At 49.1% G+C, this 18,815-nt stretch overlaps 1 protein-coding gene across 1 annotated transcript; it reads right to left on the bottom strand.

Moving 5' to 3' along the window:
• Positions 1 to 6,528: 6,528 nt before the first annotated feature.
• Positions 6,529 to 8,184, bottom strand: LOC118095758 (T-complex protein 1 subunit theta-like). Its single transcript, XM_035136992.2, has one exon. It carries the CDS (start codon positions 8,182 to 8,184, stop codon positions 6,529 to 6,531), a length of 1,656 nt encoding a protein of 551 aa, XP_034992883.2.
• Positions 8,185 to 18,815: the final 10,631 nt, after the last annotated feature.

The following is an 18,815-nucleotide window of genomic DNA, read 5'->3' as shown; positions in this document are numbered from 1 at the left end:
TCTCCTAAATTCTTAATTGGTTTGGGGCGGGGCAGGGAAATAAATGCTATCATGTATTTAAAAACGAAACAACAAAAACTCTATTCCGCCTTTTGTCATTGTTCCAAGGATGTGGCTCAATCCAGTCATCCATACCCTGGCAGATTAAATCTGGCACCAGGAGAGAAATCGTAAGACGTTCTGTAAGCATATTTCAAAAATGGCAGGGGTCCAGAGGTTCAGGTTTGCCTCAAAAGCTGCTGCCTGAAGCCACCAGAGGGTGCCCTTCTGAGCAAGCAATGACTTGATCTTTGGACCAGAACCATAGAATTATTAAATTGGAAGGGACCCCAATGGTCATCTAGTCCAACCCCCCAACAATGCAGCAATCTCTTTTATTATTATTATTATTATTATTATTATTATTATTATTATTATTATAATAAAAAAGCACTCCTGGCAGATGACCATTCAACATCTGGTTAAAGACCTCCAAGGAAGGAGAGTCCACCACCTCCTGAGGGAGACCCACTGTCCAACAGCTCCTACTGCCAGAAAGTGTTGGACTAAATGGGCCATTGGCCTGATCCAGCAGACTCGTTTTATGTTCTTCTTTTCCTGTCTCCTTAGGAATTCTCCCCCAAAAAGGACAAGCCCAGGGACATACTAGTCTGTGTCCCTTGCACCTTCGCAACTACAGTAGCTGCGCCAAGACGTTCAAAACTTCACACATGAACACACAGGCACGCACACACACACACACACACACACACTGGACTGCTACAACCATTCACACTTTCGGCAATCCTGCTTGGAAATAAAAAGGCCCAGCAAAGTCACCAGGACCAGCTAGGGTGGGCATAAGAGCCTAAGTACCTTGGTTCTCAAACTGAATCCATTCTGGAAGTCCGTTCCAAAACCAAAGCGTTCCAAAACCAAGGCGCGCTTTCCCATAGAAAGTATGGCAAAACGGATTAATCCGTTCCAGACTTTTCAAAACAGCCCCTAAAACAGCAATTTAACATGAATTTTACTCTCTAACGAGACCATTGATCCATAAAATGAAAGCAGTAAACAATGTACTGCAGTCACTCGATCAATCAATCAATCAATCAATCAGTAGCTGAACGAGGTTCCACGCAGTCACAAAAAAGAGCCACGAAAACAAAAACACAAAATAAATAGCAAAAACAGACAGACCTCAGTAGAACACTCAAAACGGAAGTGTGGCACTCAAAACGAAGCACGTTCAGCTTCTGAAAAAAGTTCGCAAACCGGAACACTTACTTCCGGGTTTGCAGTGTTTGGGTTCCAAGTTGTTTGAGTACCAAGGTGTTATTTGAGAACCATGGTACCACTGTAAAGCCTGCCAGATCAGGCCCACGGCATCCTGTTCTCATCCTGACCTGCTGTCGAACAGCTCTGACCCTCAGAAATTTCTTCCTAAAGTTGAGTCAGAATCTCCTTTCTCGTCATTTGAACCCATCGGGTTGGGTCCTGCCCTCCGGAGCAGCAGAAACTGAGCTTGCACCATCTCCCACATCTCCTCTTTTCCGGGCTAAACAGACCCGGGTACCGCAACTGTTCCTCATCAGGCTTGGTTTCCAGACCCTTTCATCCTCATCTCAACTGGGCTTGTGTGGGAGAACATTGCTGGGATCCTGATCTGTGCAGCTCATCTTTTCCCATCTCCAACCACGCTGGCCTCACCGTCGCCCGGCCTCAGCCAAAACAGCCAACATCTGGGTCCCCAGGCCGGCACCCAAAACAGAGCAGCCTTTTCTGTTAGCCGCACGTTAATATAATTGATTACCGCGAGACGGGCCTTATTTGCGGGGGCCATTTAGTTAATTACGCCTGGATGGGGGAAGCGCGCTTGCTAATTGCTGCTCTTGGACGACGACGCCAAACGGATGCAGGTGGTGCAGCTATGCCAGAGAAGCCCTTGGAACGGCTGGTTTGCACCGGCGGCTGAGAGAGTTGGGAGCCACAGAATGAAGCCCTGCTTCTCCTTCGCCATTCAAGCTAGGAAGCCTTCCTGGTTTGGCTCTTGAAAAGGACTTGTATGGGATTGGGCTTTAATGTTGGTGCACAAGAGGTAGCCCGTCTGTATCCCCTGGAGCAATTGTTTGTGGGTGGGTGGGGGCAAGGAGGGGGGTGCATGGCAGAGAAAGAAAGGGCATGGCAGGAATTACTAAAGGATCGTCTCCACCCCCATCGTTCAGCCCAGACAATGAGGTCCAGCGCCGAGGGCCTTCTGGCGGTTCCCTCCCTGCGAGAAGTGCAGCTACAGGGAACCGGGCAGAGGGCCTTCTCGGTGGTGGCGCCTGCTCTGTGGAATGCCCTCCCACCAGATGTCAAGGAAATAAACAACTAGCTGACTTTTAGAAGACATCTGAAGGCAGCTCTGTTTAGGGAAGTTTTTAATGTGTGATGTTTTATTGTGTTTTTAATATCCTCATCTGTCTCCTGAGAAATCTCTATGTGGGACAAGAAGCTACAGTTAGAACTGGATATGGAACAACTGATTGGTTCAAAATTGGTACGACAAGGTTGTATATTGTCTCCCTGCTTATTTAACATATGCAGAATTCGTCATGCAAAAGGCTGGACTAGATAAATCCCAAGCCGGAATTAAGATTGCCGGAAGAAATATCAACAACCTCAGATATGCAGATGACACAACCTTGATGGCAGAAAGTGAGGAGGAATTAAAGAACCTTTTAATGAGGGTGAAAGAGGAGAGCGCAGAATATGGTCTGAAGCTCAACATCAAAAAAACCAAGATCATGGCCACTGGTCCCATCACCTCCTGGCAAATAGAAGGGGAAGAAATGGAGGCAGTGAGAGATTTTACTTTCTTGGGCTCCTTGATCACTGCAGATGGTGACAGCAGTCACGAAATTAAAAGACGCCTGCTTCTTGGGAGAAAAGCAATGACAAACCTAGACAGCATCTTAAAAAGCAGAGACATCACCTTGCCTACAAAGGTCCATATAGTTAAAGCTATGGTTTCCCCCGTAGTGATGTATGGAAGTGAGAGCTGGACCATAAAGATGGCTGATCGCCGAAGAATTGATGCTTTTGAATTATGGTGCTGGAGGAGACTCTTGAGAGTCCCATGGACTGCAAGAAGATCAAACCTATCCATTCTGAAGGAAATCAGCCCTGAGTACTCACTGGAAGGACAGATCGTGAAGCTGAGGCTGCAATACTTTGGCCACCTCATGAGAAGAGAAGAATCCTTGGAAAAGACCCTGATGTTGGGAAAGATGGAGGGCACTAGGAGAAGGGGACGACAGAGGACGAGATGGTTGGACAGTGTTCTCGAAGCTACGAACATGAGTTTGACCAAACTACGGGAGGCAGTGGAAGACAGGAGTGCCTGGCATGCTCTGGTCCATGGGGTCACGAAGAGTCGGACATGACTAAACAACAACAACAAAGCTTTTGATTGATTAGCTAATAGAACTATCAGGCAGCAAAGTTTTAACCCGTGATTAAAACATTCGTTGATTAGTCGTACTGCCTCATTGATCAGAGCTGATGAAAAATATCTGGGAATCTGGGTATCAGAATCAGCGATGGGGTGGCGACGGCAGCTACAATCTAAATTCACATGGGTTTCAAGACGGATGGATTTTTCCCCGGGTTGGGGCCGCTGCGCAATCGTTAACACTTTGTTCCAATGTAATATTTGGCAATGGCAGACATGCATATACATACTGGGATGTGCCCCTCAATGTTGCAATGTTGTTCTCGAAGCTACGAACATGAGTCTGACCAAACTGCAGGAGGCAGTGGAAGACAGGAGTGCCTGGCGTGCTATGGTCCATGGGGTTACGAAGAGTCGGACACGACTAAACAACTAAACAACAACAACAATATCCTGTCGGAAGCCGCCCAGAGTGGCTGGGGGGGCCTGGCCAGTTAGGCAGGGTACAAGTAATAAATTATTATTATTATTATTATTATTATTATTATTATTATTATTATTATTATCATGGAGAGACCCAGAGGGGAAATGTGCATGGCTCAGGCCCTACGGAACTCCCTCCCACAGGAAGCAGGGACGGCTACCAACTTGGACACCTTTAAAAGCGTATTAGACAAACTCCTGGAGGAGAGGGCTGTTCATGGCTGCCAGCCACAATGGCTGTCCTCTGCCTCCACACTCAGAGGCAGCCATGCTTCTGGATACCAATTGCTGGAGGCCGCAGGAGGGGAGAGGGCGCTTGTGCTCGGACCCTGCTTTAGCACTTCCCACTGGGGCGTTGCTGGGAGAATGGGATGCTGGACAGGGCAGAGGCGGATGGGGGGAAGGCCGCCGGCAAGGTGACACAGCTCCGCCCTTTCCCCCAACGGCTCGGGGAAGGCTTGGGAGCCGCGGGCGGGCGGCGCGCCGAATGTCACCCCCCCAGTGACAACACCCAGGGCGGACCGCCCCCAACGCCCCCCTTCCTCCACTCCTGGGACAGAGTGGGCCATTGGCTTGATCCAGCGGGCTGCTCTTATGCTGTTATGCCCACTGATGGCTTCAGCCCTGCCCACCGCCGGTGTCCTTAGTCCCCAGGCATCACCAGCCTCAGGCGTGGGAGGTAGGCTGATTGACAAGGAGGGCAAACAGAAGTGAGACATGGTGGTTGTGGGGGGAGAGAGAAGAGGCTGAGACTGGAGAACAGAGGCCTCCTCTTAGGACCTGGCTGCCCTGGCTGGGTGAAGCGGGACTCCCCTCTCTGTTCTTCTCCCCTGGGGGAAGGAGCATAGGACCACTGCTGGAGGGGTGGAAATCAATGGGCTTATTCCCCGGGACCTGGTGGTGCTTCTCTCGCTGGCCACAGATGCATCCTTCCTGTGGCAGCGAGCATCTGAATGCTCTGCAGTCTCATGAGTGAGCATGCCTCGTCCCGTGTTCAAAAGTTTGGCAGGTGGGTGTGCCGACCTGTTGGGTCAGCTTTGTTGCTTCCATGCAGTTCTGGCCACTTTGCCCTTATCCCGGACTCCTTCAACATGGCCTCGCTTTAGGCTGAGCACAGCGGCTTCCGGGACTCAGAGCCCATGGCTCAGTCTGTCATCCCGTTCTCGGCCGCAGCAGGTATTTTCCCCATGCTCTGAAACTTTTGCCGCCATCTCCCTGCTTTGCTTTGCTACTGCTCCCCACTGAAGATGGGGGGAGAAATGCCAGACCACATTTGGAGGATGTGGAGGATGCCGTACCAACGGCAGATTTGCAGTAGCTGGCCTGACACCAGACTTCTGAATGTGGGGGTGGACTTTGGTAACAACGGCGTCCTGAGCAAGGCTGAAATCCCCCCCCCCAATATTTCTTATTTTTACAATAATTCCTTTTGGTGCAGCTGCTTTCTAATGGATCTTCTCAGTAGCTACTCATATAAATATAGGTTTATTATATGATTATAACTTTGTGCCACCTTTGCTTAATAATAATAATAATAATAATATCTATACCACGCCCACTCTTATTGCCCAGTGCAGGGAAACCACCCGCACAGCCCTAAATCTGGGGTGGGAGGTTAAACGGGGCAGATTGTTGGTTCGATGTGAGGGGAAGGGTGAGGTTTTGTTTATCTGCTAATTACTGGGTGGTTGAATAATGCTAATGTTGTTTGCTACTTTTGTTTTCCCGTAAGTTGTATTCTGTATGAAATGTTAATGTATTATATTATCCCCGCTTTTCCTGCTATGCTATTATGCATGGCCCTATATTTTTTCTTTAATGTAAATTGCTTAGAGACCTGCGGCTTATAAGTTGTGTTTTTCTTTTCTTTCGTCATGGGCTGAACAGGGAGAGCCAAGTTCAAATCCTGACGTGGTCATTTGCGAAGCTCAACCCCTCCCCTCCACCACTTCCTCTGTCCTTGCAGGTTTGTTGTGAGGATGAGGTGGGAGGTGCAAATGCCAAAAGCCAATCAGGAATAACTTCCTCCCAACTGGAACCTGGTGCCCAAGCAGAGGTTTTGGCCTACAACTCCCATCAGCCCTAGGCAGCACGGCTTGATGGGAGTTGTAGTCCAAAACCTCTACCTCCTCTGCACCAAGCATTATGGCCTCACCTTTCTCCTGCGTTCTCTGTCCGAGCAGGGCATGTAGCAGCCAGGGGATAGTGTAACTAATGGGCTGAACTTCAGTGCTCTGGCTTGTCTTAACTCCCCATAACGACATGCTGATCTCAGCTAATTTGCATAATATATGGAGCAGAACTTGGGCTCCCTTCGCCCAGCATCCATATTTGTTTATCGTTTTTGTTCAAAGGAAAAGAAAATCAGCTGTGATGACCTGCAGTTGCAGGGGGTTGGACTAAATGACCCCTGGGGTCTCTTCCAATGCAACACTTTCATGAGTATTCTTGGCAAACAGGACAGTGATGTTTCTCTTGCCCACTTAACCAGACAGGCAACCCCAGAGATATGAGAGAGAGAGAGAGAGAGAGAGAGAGAGAGAGAGAGAGAGAGAGAGAGAGAGAGAGACCCAGTTAACCATGGCCATTGTACTTTATTGATAAGGTGACCTTGGCTAGTATCCATGACGTCAATCCAAGGCGTCTGGCTCTTGGTCCCAGTTAGGGTTATCTCCTCTAGGCTTGGGCCCACCACTCTTCTTGGCCATCATGACCTCGCTTACGCCCAGCAGTGTGACGGCCGTCTGGGTCGCAAGCAGGATGCCTCGGTACTTCACCAAAAACGGGTCGAACAGCCCTTCCTTGGCGGCATCAATGGTGCCCGCCTCCTCGCTCGCCAGCCTGAGGCCCGTGTTCTGGGTGCCCAGCTGGTGCTGCACCTCAATCTTGGCCATCGCCTCATTGACCGGCAAGCCTGCGTTTTCCGCCAGGGTAGCCGGGAGGGTCTTCAGGGCCTGGGAGAACTCCAAGATGCCGTACTGCTCGGGTCCAGGGAAGTACATCCCCAAGGTGCTGAGCCGCACTGACAGCGCCATCTCGGTGGCCCCAGCACCAGGCAGCAGCCGTGCATCGCTGCCCAATACCTTGTAGACGTTGATGCCATCGTGGATAGCCTCCTCCACACAGTCTAGCATCTCTGTGGTGGCCCCTCTGAGCACGATGGTGACCACAGGACAAGCGATGCCGTCTTGGCTGAAGACGACCACACTGGTGCTGCCAATCTCACTCATGTAAACGCGACGGCAGTGGCCCAGCTCCTCGGGCGCCGGAGGGGCCACGGTCAGCAGCAGAGTGGCCCCCACTGCCTTGCACAGGCGCTGTAGCTCCATCCGGGAGCGCAGCCGGACGACCATCAGCCGGTACCGGTTGGCGTAGAAGAGCGCCATCTCGTCTACCTTCCCCCCGGCCACCACCACGGTGACGCCGGCTCTGGCGAGGTCCAGGATTCGCTGCTCGATGATGTTCTCTTCGCTTTTGCTGAAGCGCCTGATGTCCGACGCGCTGCTGAAGACGGCGGTGCTCTTCGCCTCGAAGCCGGACGGGCCGAAGGAACAGGAGTAGGCCGCGATGCGGGCCCTCTCCACGCGCCGGACGATCCCTTCGGCCTCCGCGCAGACGACCACCCCTTCCACCACGCTGGAGTCGGCCACCCCGCCGCCGAGGATCTTGCAGACGCGGATGAAGTCCGCGTTGAAGGCCGTGCGGTCTGGCGGCAGCGCCAGGATGCAGGCCTTGGCCACCAGCCTGGCCAAGACTTTCTGGTGGCCGAAGACCTTGCTGCCCACGGCGGCCTGCAGCACCCACAGCACCTCTTCGACGTCACGTGGGTTCTTCAGAACGTAGCAGGACAGGCCGGGGAGCAAGCGCAGGACCTCCTTGCAGGCCATCTCGTAGCCGGCCCGGATGTGGACCACTGGCAGCCCCGAGTGCAGGAGCTTCTCGGCGTTCTCCAAGAGCGCCCCGGTCAGGAGGATGACAAAATTGGTCCCGTCCCCTGTCTCCACGTTCTGCGTCTCAGCCGCGGTGCGGAGCAGGCAGGCCACGGGGTTCTCCAGCTCCAGTTCCCGGAGGATAGTGGCAGCATGGGAGGTGTGGAAGTTCTTGCCGAGGTGGTTGACCACCAGCTTGTTGCGGCCCAGGGGGCCGTAACAGGTCCGCAAGGAGCGCACCAAGGCTTTGCAGGCAGTCAGGTTGCTGAAGAGGGTTTCCTGTAGGCCACTGAAGTACTTCATGCCCGCCTTGAGCATCTGGGGCAGCCCGGGGGCTTGGGGCACGTGGGCAGCCATCACCTGTGGAGCGAGAGGCACAGGGTGGGCTTCAGTGTTTGGAAAGTCCAGCTGGCAGCAGGAAAGGGCTATCATCAGCCCCTGGCAGGATTTAGGGATGTGGGAAACCAGCTGCGAGGACCATTTTGTAAATACATGGCCATCCTGCCTCCTTCTCCTACCTCCACCCTTTCTCGCCTGCTGTCCCTGCACGTCTTGCTTGCAACAGCCTCCCAAAATCCTCGTGAAGATTCTTCAATGTTTTAGTGAAAAATTGTCCCTATAGACCCATTTTCCTATACGGATTCCTCTAACGAACCTATAGTTGCAAAGCAATTTCCCCAAATATAATGAAGCTTTGCATGGAATATTTTTTCTAAGATACCCGTTTTTGCAAAGCACTTTTCCCTAATACAGTATACTGGATTTCCCCAAACAGAATGCATTCTCGTATGCCTTTTTCACTCATCTGTGCATTTACAGTGGTTCTCAAACGCCTTGGTTCCCAAACACCTTGGTACCCAAATGCCTTGGTTCTCAAACGCCAAAAACCAGGAAGTAAGTGTTCTGGTTCCGAACGTTTTTCGGAAGCTAAATGTCCAATGCGGCTGTTGGCTATTGTTTCTGGGGTGCCTGCACCAATCAGAAGCTGCGCCTTGGTTTTCGAACGTTTCTGTTTTTAAGGCTTTTTCGGTTAATTTGTTTTAGCGACTGTGTGGAACCCAGTTCAGCTACTGATTGATTGATTGTGTGACTGCGGAAACGGATAAAATCCCCCCATCCAAACAATGACTATCATCAGTGCAGGTATGAAAAAAAAAATAATTTTAAGTTGTATCACCTACAATACTGTCTTATTTATTTTATAGTACAGTACATTGATTATTGCTTTCGTTTTATGGATCCATGGTCTCGTTAGAGAGTAAAACTCATGTTAAATTGCTGTTTTAGGCATTGTTTTTAAAAGTCTGGAACGGATTAATCCGTTTTGCATTACTTTCTATGGGAAAGCGCACCTTGGTTTTCGAACGCTTTGGTTTTGGAACGGACTTCCGGAACTGATTAATTTTGAGAACCAAGGTGCCACTGTATATGAATACTTTGCCCTAGCATATGAATTTTTGAATGCATTATGTGGCTGGAGAAATGCACGGTAAAATCCAATAAGGGCGCATTGTGAAGGACGGCTTGTGTTTTGGTTCGTGGGTCATTTCGGGAAATGCAAACGAAGTAAAATTGCCTTTTTAATGCAAAGTGGATCGAATTTCTCCCCCTGCCCCTGTTATGGCTCCCGGGAACCCTGTGCAATGTCCCCTTTTCCCCCCTTCACATCCTTGCCTCAAAACCCACCTTTTCCACAAGCCCTTTAACACCACCACTTTGTTCCCATGCCTTCCTGAAACGGCGCCTAAGAATGTATATTATCACTTAGCTCTAAGGCTTTACCTGCTTTCTGTTTGCGTCTGTTTATACAGACTGGCTTGAAATCTAGCACGATGGAAGGTTTTAATAAATAAAACGCACCTGTGTCGCCAGGGGGTGGACTTTGGTACTTTGGCACCCTGTGCGAGGCCAAAATTGGGCAGCCCCCAAATGGATCTCCTTGATTGTGGATCTTCTCAATTTTGAACCCCATCGACTCGGTGCCCTGTATGGGGGAACCACCCTAAATCTGGTGCCAGTGTCACTGTAATACTCGCAGATTCGTCCTGTTTATGCTTGCCTGGATTCCCTTCCCCTTCCTCTGTTCCTTTGGGCTATTGGTCGTATTATAGGCCCCTTGCGGGCAGGGACCTGCCTGCTTAATTTCTGGCAACAGCAGCACACTTTCCACAGATGCCACGATACAGTGGAACCTCGGTTTATGAACACCTCGGTTTATTAATTTTCGGTTTACGAACGCCACGGACCCATCTGGAACGGATTAATTCACTTTCCATTACTTTCAATGGGAAAGTTCGCTTCAGTTTATGAACGCTTCAGTTTATGAACAGACTTTCGGAACCAATTACACCCATGCTTCAGGTTAAGTACGCTTCAGTTTAAGTCCTCCGTGGACCCATCTGGAACGGATTAATCCACTTTCCATTACTTTCAATGGGAAAGTTCGCTTCAGTTTATGAACGCTTCAGTTTAAGTACTCCGCGGACTGTCTGGAACAGATAAATCCACTTTCCATTACTTTTAATGGGAAAGTTCGCTTCAGTTTATGAACGCTTCAGTTTATGATCAGATTTCCGGAACTAATTGTGTTCATAAACCGGAGGTACCACTGTATAGTTTAAGATGTGTGTGTGTCTTATACCAGCCGTCCAGAATTGTTAAGAGTATGGCTGTGCCAAGCCTCGAGTTTAACCCCGTGGGCTGCTATCAACCCATAAAGGAAAATCGAATTAACCAGTGGTTAATTCCCCATTCTCTCTCTCTCTCTCTCTCTCTCTCTCTCTCTCTCTCTCTCTCTCTCTCCCTCTCTCTCTCTCTCTCTCTCGACTTTGGGCTTTAGACAGCCTGAAAACCGCACCCCTTCACTTGCCCCTACAACCTTCTGCCCGTGCACCAAGAGGCAACCTACTGGAGCAAGGTGAGAAGAGACGCCTGGAGATTGCCAGGAAAGCTCTGAGATGCCAAGACTCGGCTGGCAGAACCAGCCGTTTAACGGCTGCTTCCGGGGTGGGAGGTCGAGGGGGGTGATGTCACAGTGGCACATTCCAGCGGGCACAGAGCACCTTCCTGTGGGACATGTGGCGACCCAGGCGCAAAGGGACCTCCCCTGTACGCTGTCCCTGCCGACTGCCAGCCTAGCTTCTGATGCACGAAGCACAGCTCTTCTGGGGTAGACTGCCACTGGAGGAGAGGCAAAGGTGCGAAGGCGCTTGTATCTATTGATGTCACAGGCTGCAGAGTTGTCCCAAGACGTTTCTGCACCTGAGCCGGAAAAAAAGAAAAGAAAACCGGTACCTTTTATCATATGTGGTGGACCTGTAAAGTAATAAAAAAATTATGGGAAATGGTATATAATGAAATAAAAAAAAAGTTTAAAATAACCTTTGTTTTAAAAAAAACCAAAAGCTTTTTTATTAGGAATTGCAGGTACCGAGATCCCTAAGGACCAGAAAAGACTGTTCATGTACGCGAGGAACGGCAAACCAAGTTGATGGACTATGCTGAAATGGCAAAACTAAGAGGCAAGCTCAGGAACCAAGAAGACAAGAACTTCAAAAAAATAATGGGAAAAGTTATAATTTATATAGAAGATCATTGTAAGGGGGTTAAAACATCGGGAGGATTTTAAACACACTTGTAATGTAACAGAATCAATGGGTAATTTAGAAAGATTAAAAAATTGGAGAAGTATTGATATGCAGTTGAAAATAGGCTCAATAGGACCCATGGAAGGGGGGGTGGAGTCAGGAGATTCGGAGTAATCTCGATATTTGGATTCGGAATTGGTTTTGTTGTATGTTTATATTTTTGAAAATCAAATAAAGATTTATTTCATAAAAGGGGAAAAAAAGAAAACCTTTCACTCACTAATGACGTGGGGTGCAATCCATTGCGACACACTCCTGTGCAAACCTGTTGAATGGACTGTGGTTTGTCATTCCCTCTTGTGAGAATGTAAAAATAAGGCTGCTGGATCAGGCCCGTGGCCATAGGGGGTCCAGCACCCTGTTCTCACAGTGGCCAGCCAGATGCCTCTTTCGAGAAACCCGCAAGCAGAATCTGAGCTCAACAGCGTTCTCTCCCTCCAGCAACTGCTGACCCTCCAAGGGTCCCCAGATTTACAGAAGCCGTACCGGTTTCTGATTTGATCCCAGGATGTCCAGTTTTTCCTTCAGACGTCCCTATTTTCACCAGAAAAATGTTGGAGGGTATGCAGCCGGTCCCCAGAAACATCGCAGCCTCAAGCCACAGAGGCAGAGCCAGAGTCGTCGTGGCTAGTGGCCATCGACAGCGCTCCTCCGTGAATTTGTTTAAATGAATTTGCAGCTGGAAGAATCAGCCAGTTGGGGCTGGCTGAACTCTAACGTCCTTGGTCTTTAATAGAATGCGTGGAAGGTGTTGTGTTGTTTTGAAAGTGTAGGGCAGGGTTCGAGAAGGTGGGAGTTACTACTGTATTGTCTTTGGGGGGGGCATAAGGAAAATAATGGAGCCACCCCAGGAATTGGTTCCTTTTTGGAATGGGCTGGATTAGATGCTTTGCTTGTGTGATGGTGAGACTCTGGGACTGCGCCGATTCCGCCTTGGGGCAAGCATAGTTTAGGATGGCTTCCTTCTCATCGCCGTTTTTCAAGCCATCTGTCCAATATCCAGCAAAACGGATTTGAGCAAAGACACCGTTGGGGCCCTGATGTTATCCCGCAAGGGTAACTGGGTGGCACTGGCTTGTCTGAACCTCCCACTGGTCTAAGGCAAGCCAGATAGGTGAGCCAAACAGGCCTTAGTGCATGCTGTGCCCTGGCATTTTGGCACAGGGTGGCATTCTCCCTCCTGCTTGTAATGGGGTACTTAGAAAGTCATCACCGAGCAATTTACCTAATGACGCCCCTCGTGTGAAGACTTTAATGACGTTTTTTTAAAAAAAACATCCATTTATCTAGGCCACGTGAATTTCTCAATGGCAGCTGGACTGTTTGGGTAGCAACAAGATGGCCAAACCAACTTTATCATCTAAGGATATATTTATGTGCACGTCCAAACTAACTGTCTTGCGTTCCCTGCGCTGGAAGAGCGAGTCGGCTTCTGGTAACGCAGGGGATTTTGGATGGCAAGGAATCTGAAGTCTCTGAAAAAATTTAGCACCATTGTTTTCGTTCTGCGGTGGTGATGCCACTTTCAGGGCACACCAGATGCACATTTAAACCGCACAGCTTCCCCCAAAAGAATCCCAGGAGCCGCAGTTTGCTCTGCAAGAGGGAAACTACAGTTCCCATGATTCCCTTTTTTTGGTGGGGGAAGTGCGTTACATACACATTGAATGCGCTATGGTGAAGATCCGCCCTCAGACTAGTCCATTTCAGCTCAGTCAGTAGAGCATGAGACTCTCAATATCAGGGTTGTGGGTTCAAGCCCCACGTTGGGCAAAAGATTCCTGCCTTACAGGGGTTGGACTAGATGACCCTCATGGTCCCTTCCAACTCTATGATTCTATGATTCTGCTGGGGTTAAGCTTGGTCTGTGCATCTTGAGAGCCACAGCTTCAGACTTCTTGCTTGGTGTTGTCCTTCTTGTTGAAACGACCCACGGAAACCGTGGCTCAGATTCAGCCTCGGCACAGGAATCCCAACTGCCCCCCCCCCAAGCTGAGGGGTCTTCCCCCTGCTCCATGGGCCTGGTTTTTTTCTTTTCTTGCCGCTGCTCTGGCCCCTGAAATCTGACCCCCTGACCCTGGGCCCTCTCTCATAGAAGGATGCCACCAGGGCCATGCAACCTTTGCCTTCCCTTTTATGCCCTTGCTTCCTTTCCAGATGTTGCCCTTCCTAATTGCTCTGGTTCCCTCCATCCCTGTCGCCCCCCCCCCTCCTGTAGCTCTCCCTCTTTAAAATGATAATGCCTTTGTCAGAAATATTTGGGCAGTGATTTACAAAATAAATAAATAAAAAGCTGCTGTGTGACAGGAGGAAGATTTCTGCTCCCAGGGGATCCTGAGCAATGGTGATTTTGGCCCTTGAGAAATTGCAATGCTTGGACTGTTGAGAAGAATGATTTGGGCCTGCAAAGAGGTGTTCTCTCCCAGGGCTGAGCTCAGGAGGTAAGGTAAAGGGTCCCCTGACCATTAGGTCCAGTCGTGACCGACTCTGGGGTTGCGGCGCTCATCTCGCGTTATTGGCCGAGGGAGCCGGCATACAGCTTCCAGGTCATGTGGCCAGCATGACAAAGCTGCTTCTGGCGAACCAGAGCAGCACACGGAAATGCCGTTTACCTTCCCGCTGGAGCGGTACCTATTTATCTACTTGCACTTTGACGTGCTTTCGAACTGGTAGGTTGGCAGGAGCACCGAACAACGGGAGCTCACCCCGTCGCGGGGATTCAAATGCCGACCTTCTGATGATTATCGGCAAGCCCTAGGTGACGTGGCTTTTTTGACTTACTGGGAAAAAAAGAAAAACAAGATTCTTGCAGCATTCACAGTAGGCTTATTTTGAGTGAGTCTTGCTTCAGAAATCCCCAAGTGTTGAAGGGGTGGTGGAGGAAGGATTGTATCCAGGGGGCCTTGGGGACGAAGACTGCCTTCAGGTGTTTTGGGGTGAAGGGGCTCAGCCTTGCAAGTGTGTGTGAGGCCTCCTCTGTTGCTCTCCACCTCCGCCCCCCCCTCCACCTCTGCCTGGGAGAAGGAGAATCCATTTGGAGTCTCATTATTAGCATCACCCGTGACTCCCAAGGTAGCATAGCATCCTCAGTCCGCTGCCAGGAAGGTAGATTAGCTGGATGTTTTGCAAGGTCTTATCGGCCCGGGAGCTGCCACTGGTCTTGGATTATCAGCAGGCTCCCAGCGAGCCCTGTTATTAAGTGCCTATCTTCTGGTTGCCACCACAAGCTGCTCAGGCGGTGGCGCGCCTTTGATGGACGTGAGTTGGCAACAAAGGGGACCATGGGGAAGGGAAGGGAAATGCAGTCTCATCAGTGAGCAGAAGTGCCAATTTCAAGAAAGCTGGAGGTGGGGGGTGGCGGCGGGGAGGCCTCAGGGGTGGGCTATATGGAGCATTTTCTCACACAGGTAACCAGCCATAATACAAAACCAGGTGGAGAAAATGAGGTCGGGAAGGTTGTGGTATGCATAGGCTTAATTCCTGTGTTTTGGGGTTTCCTCTAAACAGTGAGGTGTTTAGTGCACCATGCAATGGCGTGGCCATCACTGCCTCCTGCAGGAGCAAGTTCCACATTTTGACTATGCACTGTGTGAAGAAGGACTTTATTTCATCTGTCCTGAATCTTCCAACATTCAGCTTCATCACATGACTATGAGTTCTAGTGTTACAAGAGAGGGCGGAAAACTTCTATCTACTTTCTCCATGCCAATCACCATTCTGTCATCAGGTAGGTAGCTGTGTTGGTCTGATGCAGTCAAAATATATATAATTTTTTTTTAAAAAATTGTCCAGTAGCACCTTAGAGACCAACTAAGTTTGTTCTTGTTATAAGCTTTTGTGTGCATGCGCAATTCTTCAGATACACACTTTTACCTTTTCTCTAAACACAATTCTGCTTGTCCTGTGCCTAGAAAACACGGGTCTGATAAACCCGCTGTTTTGCACTGAATCGGAGCAAATTCCAATCGGTGGGAAATCCAACGGACATTTGCTCTGGGCTCATCCACTCTTACGCCTGTCTTGTGCCTAGAAACCACGACACCGAGCCGTTTCACCCTTGCTCAATTCCTTTTCCAAGGAAAACATGCTCTTTAGCTCTAAATTGAGGAAAGGCAAAGTGTGGGCATGCTCTCTTTCAGTGCTAAAGAGCAGGTTTAAGTCCAGATGAACCCTGCAACTCCGCTGTAGTCCAAATCCCAAACTGTTCTGCCTCTCTCAGTCTCCTTATCTCTCAGGCACACCAGACTCCCTTTTGCGCTGCACTTTGCAGGCACTAGTTTGCGCTTTAAAGCTCTGTGTCTGAGCAGTTTCTTTTCCGTCCCAGCACTTTCCTTGGGAAAACCCACGTCTTCCTGGTGGAATACCTGATTACCATTTGCTCTAATTTCGGCTGGGGCGAAAAAAAGAAACTGCTCAGACACGGAGCTTTAAAGTGCAGACCCATGTCTGGAAAGTGCAGCGCAAAAGGAAGTGCGAACGAGGCCTCAGATTCACATGGCTTCCGCCTCTAGCTACCATTCCTCAAGTTGGATCCCTTGTGTGGCTTCAGAGTTTAGACAAAGTGCAAATCTAATTGCTCATTAGTGTTGATTGCCTCCCATCCATGACCAGGCTATGTGATGCCACTTTGCATAACACGGCTCACGACAGACTAAGCAAGCGCACAGCTCACCTGGTCACCGTCTTCCCTATTACCGCGAGATGCATCTGTATTTAAATTATAGTGATTATTTCTAAATTTGCATATTCTAGAAACAGCAATTAGCATATCTGCAAATCTGTATCCTCTTCTGTCCTCTTTTTTTCAGTGATGTATTTCCTCTTTTGGGCCGTGCGTAAGTGGCCACTCTAGATGAGTGTAAGTGTAAGTGGCTGCGAGTTTGTAGCTTGGAAGAATTGCTGCTTTCAGTCCTGCTGCAATCTTGCCCAGCTGTTTTATAGCATTTTTATCGACTTTACGCCTTTTATTGTATTGTGGTCTTGTTAAAATGTCAGATTGCTATTTGTGCTTGGCTTTGTGCGCTACCCTGAGAACTTTCAAGTAGAATATCGGCCAACAATGTTAGCAATCTTGACGGTAATGGTGCTAGCCAAGAGTCCAGCATCTACAACTGGCAGCCTTCCTCAAAGATGATCCTTTGGTTGTGTATGTGAGTTTCATGTTTGATGTAGCGCCCTTCAAATATTGCTGGACTCCAACTCCCCTCATCCTCAGCTGCCATCATGGCCAATGCTCAGGGACAATGGAGGCTTGACTCCAGCGATATCTGGAGGGATATGTTGAGGATTCCTTCACTAAGCAAAGGTACACCCATGGTTGGCCACAATAATGTGGAGGGAGGGGGGATATTATTGCTCATGCATCGTGATCCTGCAATATTGTGATTATTGATTCTTTCATATTAGTCTCAATTGGAAATCTGTGGGCATGAAATATATATTCTGCTTAGTGGTTCATTGACTCAATGTGAGTCACCTCCACACACATCCATCTTGTTCATTTTCATGTTGAATCCATTTTGATGTTACTGTAGCAGGGGCCCAAAGGGCCCCAATTAAGGTAATAATGTAATTCCCTATGAATCCTGGAATATGCTTATATTAGCGAATTATGGTAACCTGTTGCTTTAAAGAAACTGATGATTCAGCAAGAAGCGCATAGCTGCCAAGTTATCCCTTTTTTAAAGGGATTTTCCCTTATGCTGAATAGGCTTCCTCGCGAGAAAAGGGAAAACTTGGCAGCTATGGAAGCCGTCCCTAGTGGGATAGAAGGTCAGCAAATACGTCAATCGCAAAGAAGCAATTCATAAACTAGAACATAAATTGTTACATCCACACGTAACACAGGTTCCCATACATGCAAACTAACAATATGTAACAGATCCATAGCTGCCAAGTTATCCCTTTTTTAAAGGGATTTTCCCTTATGCTGAATAGGCTTCCTTGCGAGAAAAGGGAAAACTTGGCAGCTATGAACAGATCACGGTAAGAATCAAAGTTTAGTTAGCAACGCTTATTGCGCATGCGTATTAGATTAGGTAATGACATACGTATTAAATATGAAACGAGATAATGATGAATATTAAAATTTGCTTAGTGGTTCATTGACTCAATGTGAGTCACCTCCACACACATCCATCCTGTTCATTTTCATGTTGAATCCATTTTGATGTTACAATGGCTGGCATCTTGATCCCTGTGGGCATTTTCTCATGGTTGAAAACAGGCCTCCTTATCTTTGTACCAGTATTTTTGCATTTGGTACTGAGCATATTCCGTCTTGCCCGCGCAGCACACATAGTGAAAGGGTCCTGTTCCTGAGCGTTCAGATTTTGAGCATGTTGATCAGATGCCAAAAAACCGCAGCAGGGGTTGCACTCAATTGAGCTGCTGCCAAAATTCCTGGCGTCTCATTCAGGTGATCCGAATGGCCTTTGCCGTGGTCAAAATACGAGTTAGCTAACCAACAATGCGCTGTTGCCTTTGAACTGAGTCCTGCCACCTCGCTTTGCCCAATGGGAAGGAAAGGGCACTATTAAGGACTATGGGCGGCCAGAGCACTGCATATTCATTTGAGGACAGCTTCCTTCTCGCTACACACGATGTAAAAATCACTTTTTCCTCAGGTTGACATGTCGCCTTCCAGCTCTGGCAAAAGCCGATACAACACTATGGAGGATCCAACGCAATGCATGCTGGGAGTGTGGCTAAGACAGGACAGTAGCTGCTGGATTATTTATTTATTTATTTATTAGCTATTACTCTGACAGTTGGCAGTTTTATTTTGTCACAGACACTTGCAAGACACTGTGGAAGCCTTTCCTTTCCCGCCACCCACCCAACGTGGGATAAATAAACGATGAGGGAAGAATTAGTTCCCTCAGGCATATTCTTCTGAGTGGGCTGGTATCTCGATGTATGAGGGACAAACGTCTCTCACATCGTCCAACGCTTTTTTAAAAAGGGGGCCTTATCACATTGCCCCCGCCCCGGGCTCAAACTTTATCCAATTAGGTGACGCTTCTGAACGTGATTGACAAGCTTTTTCCCTCCACAACGCTTACTTTTCGTGCCCTCGAGCCTGTGTAGTGATTGACATCGTCGCGCGGTTCCACCGCCCCGCCCCTCCGGCCATCCGCCGGGCTCCTCCCCATTCCCAGCTGACACGCGCAAGGCAGGAACGCTCTTTTTCGCTCCTCCTCCTCCTGTCACTCACTGCGCTTACAGCCCCGCCTCGCTTAGCAAGCCCCGCCTCCCTCCGGTTATAAATTACGAGGCAAGCGCGCGCCTCCTCGCCCGCCCTTGGCTCTCTCGCTGCAACGGTTGCTTGAGGCAGCCTTT

This window comes from Zootoca vivipara, chromosome 13 (genome assembly GCF_963506605.1).
Source record: "Zootoca vivipara chromosome 13, rZooViv1.1, whole genome shotgun sequence".
In the NCBI taxonomy this organism is placed as follows: domain Eukaryota; kingdom Metazoa; phylum Chordata; class Lepidosauria; order Squamata; family Lacertidae; genus Zootoca; species Zootoca vivipara.
This window is presented reverse-complemented; position numbering and strand designations above follow the sequence as displayed.

Coding starts and splice junctions, on each gene's coding strand:
- LOC118095758 (XM_035136992.2), bottom strand. CDS start 8,184: ATGGCTGCCCACGTGCCCCAAGCCCCCGGGCTGCCCCAGATGCTCAAG.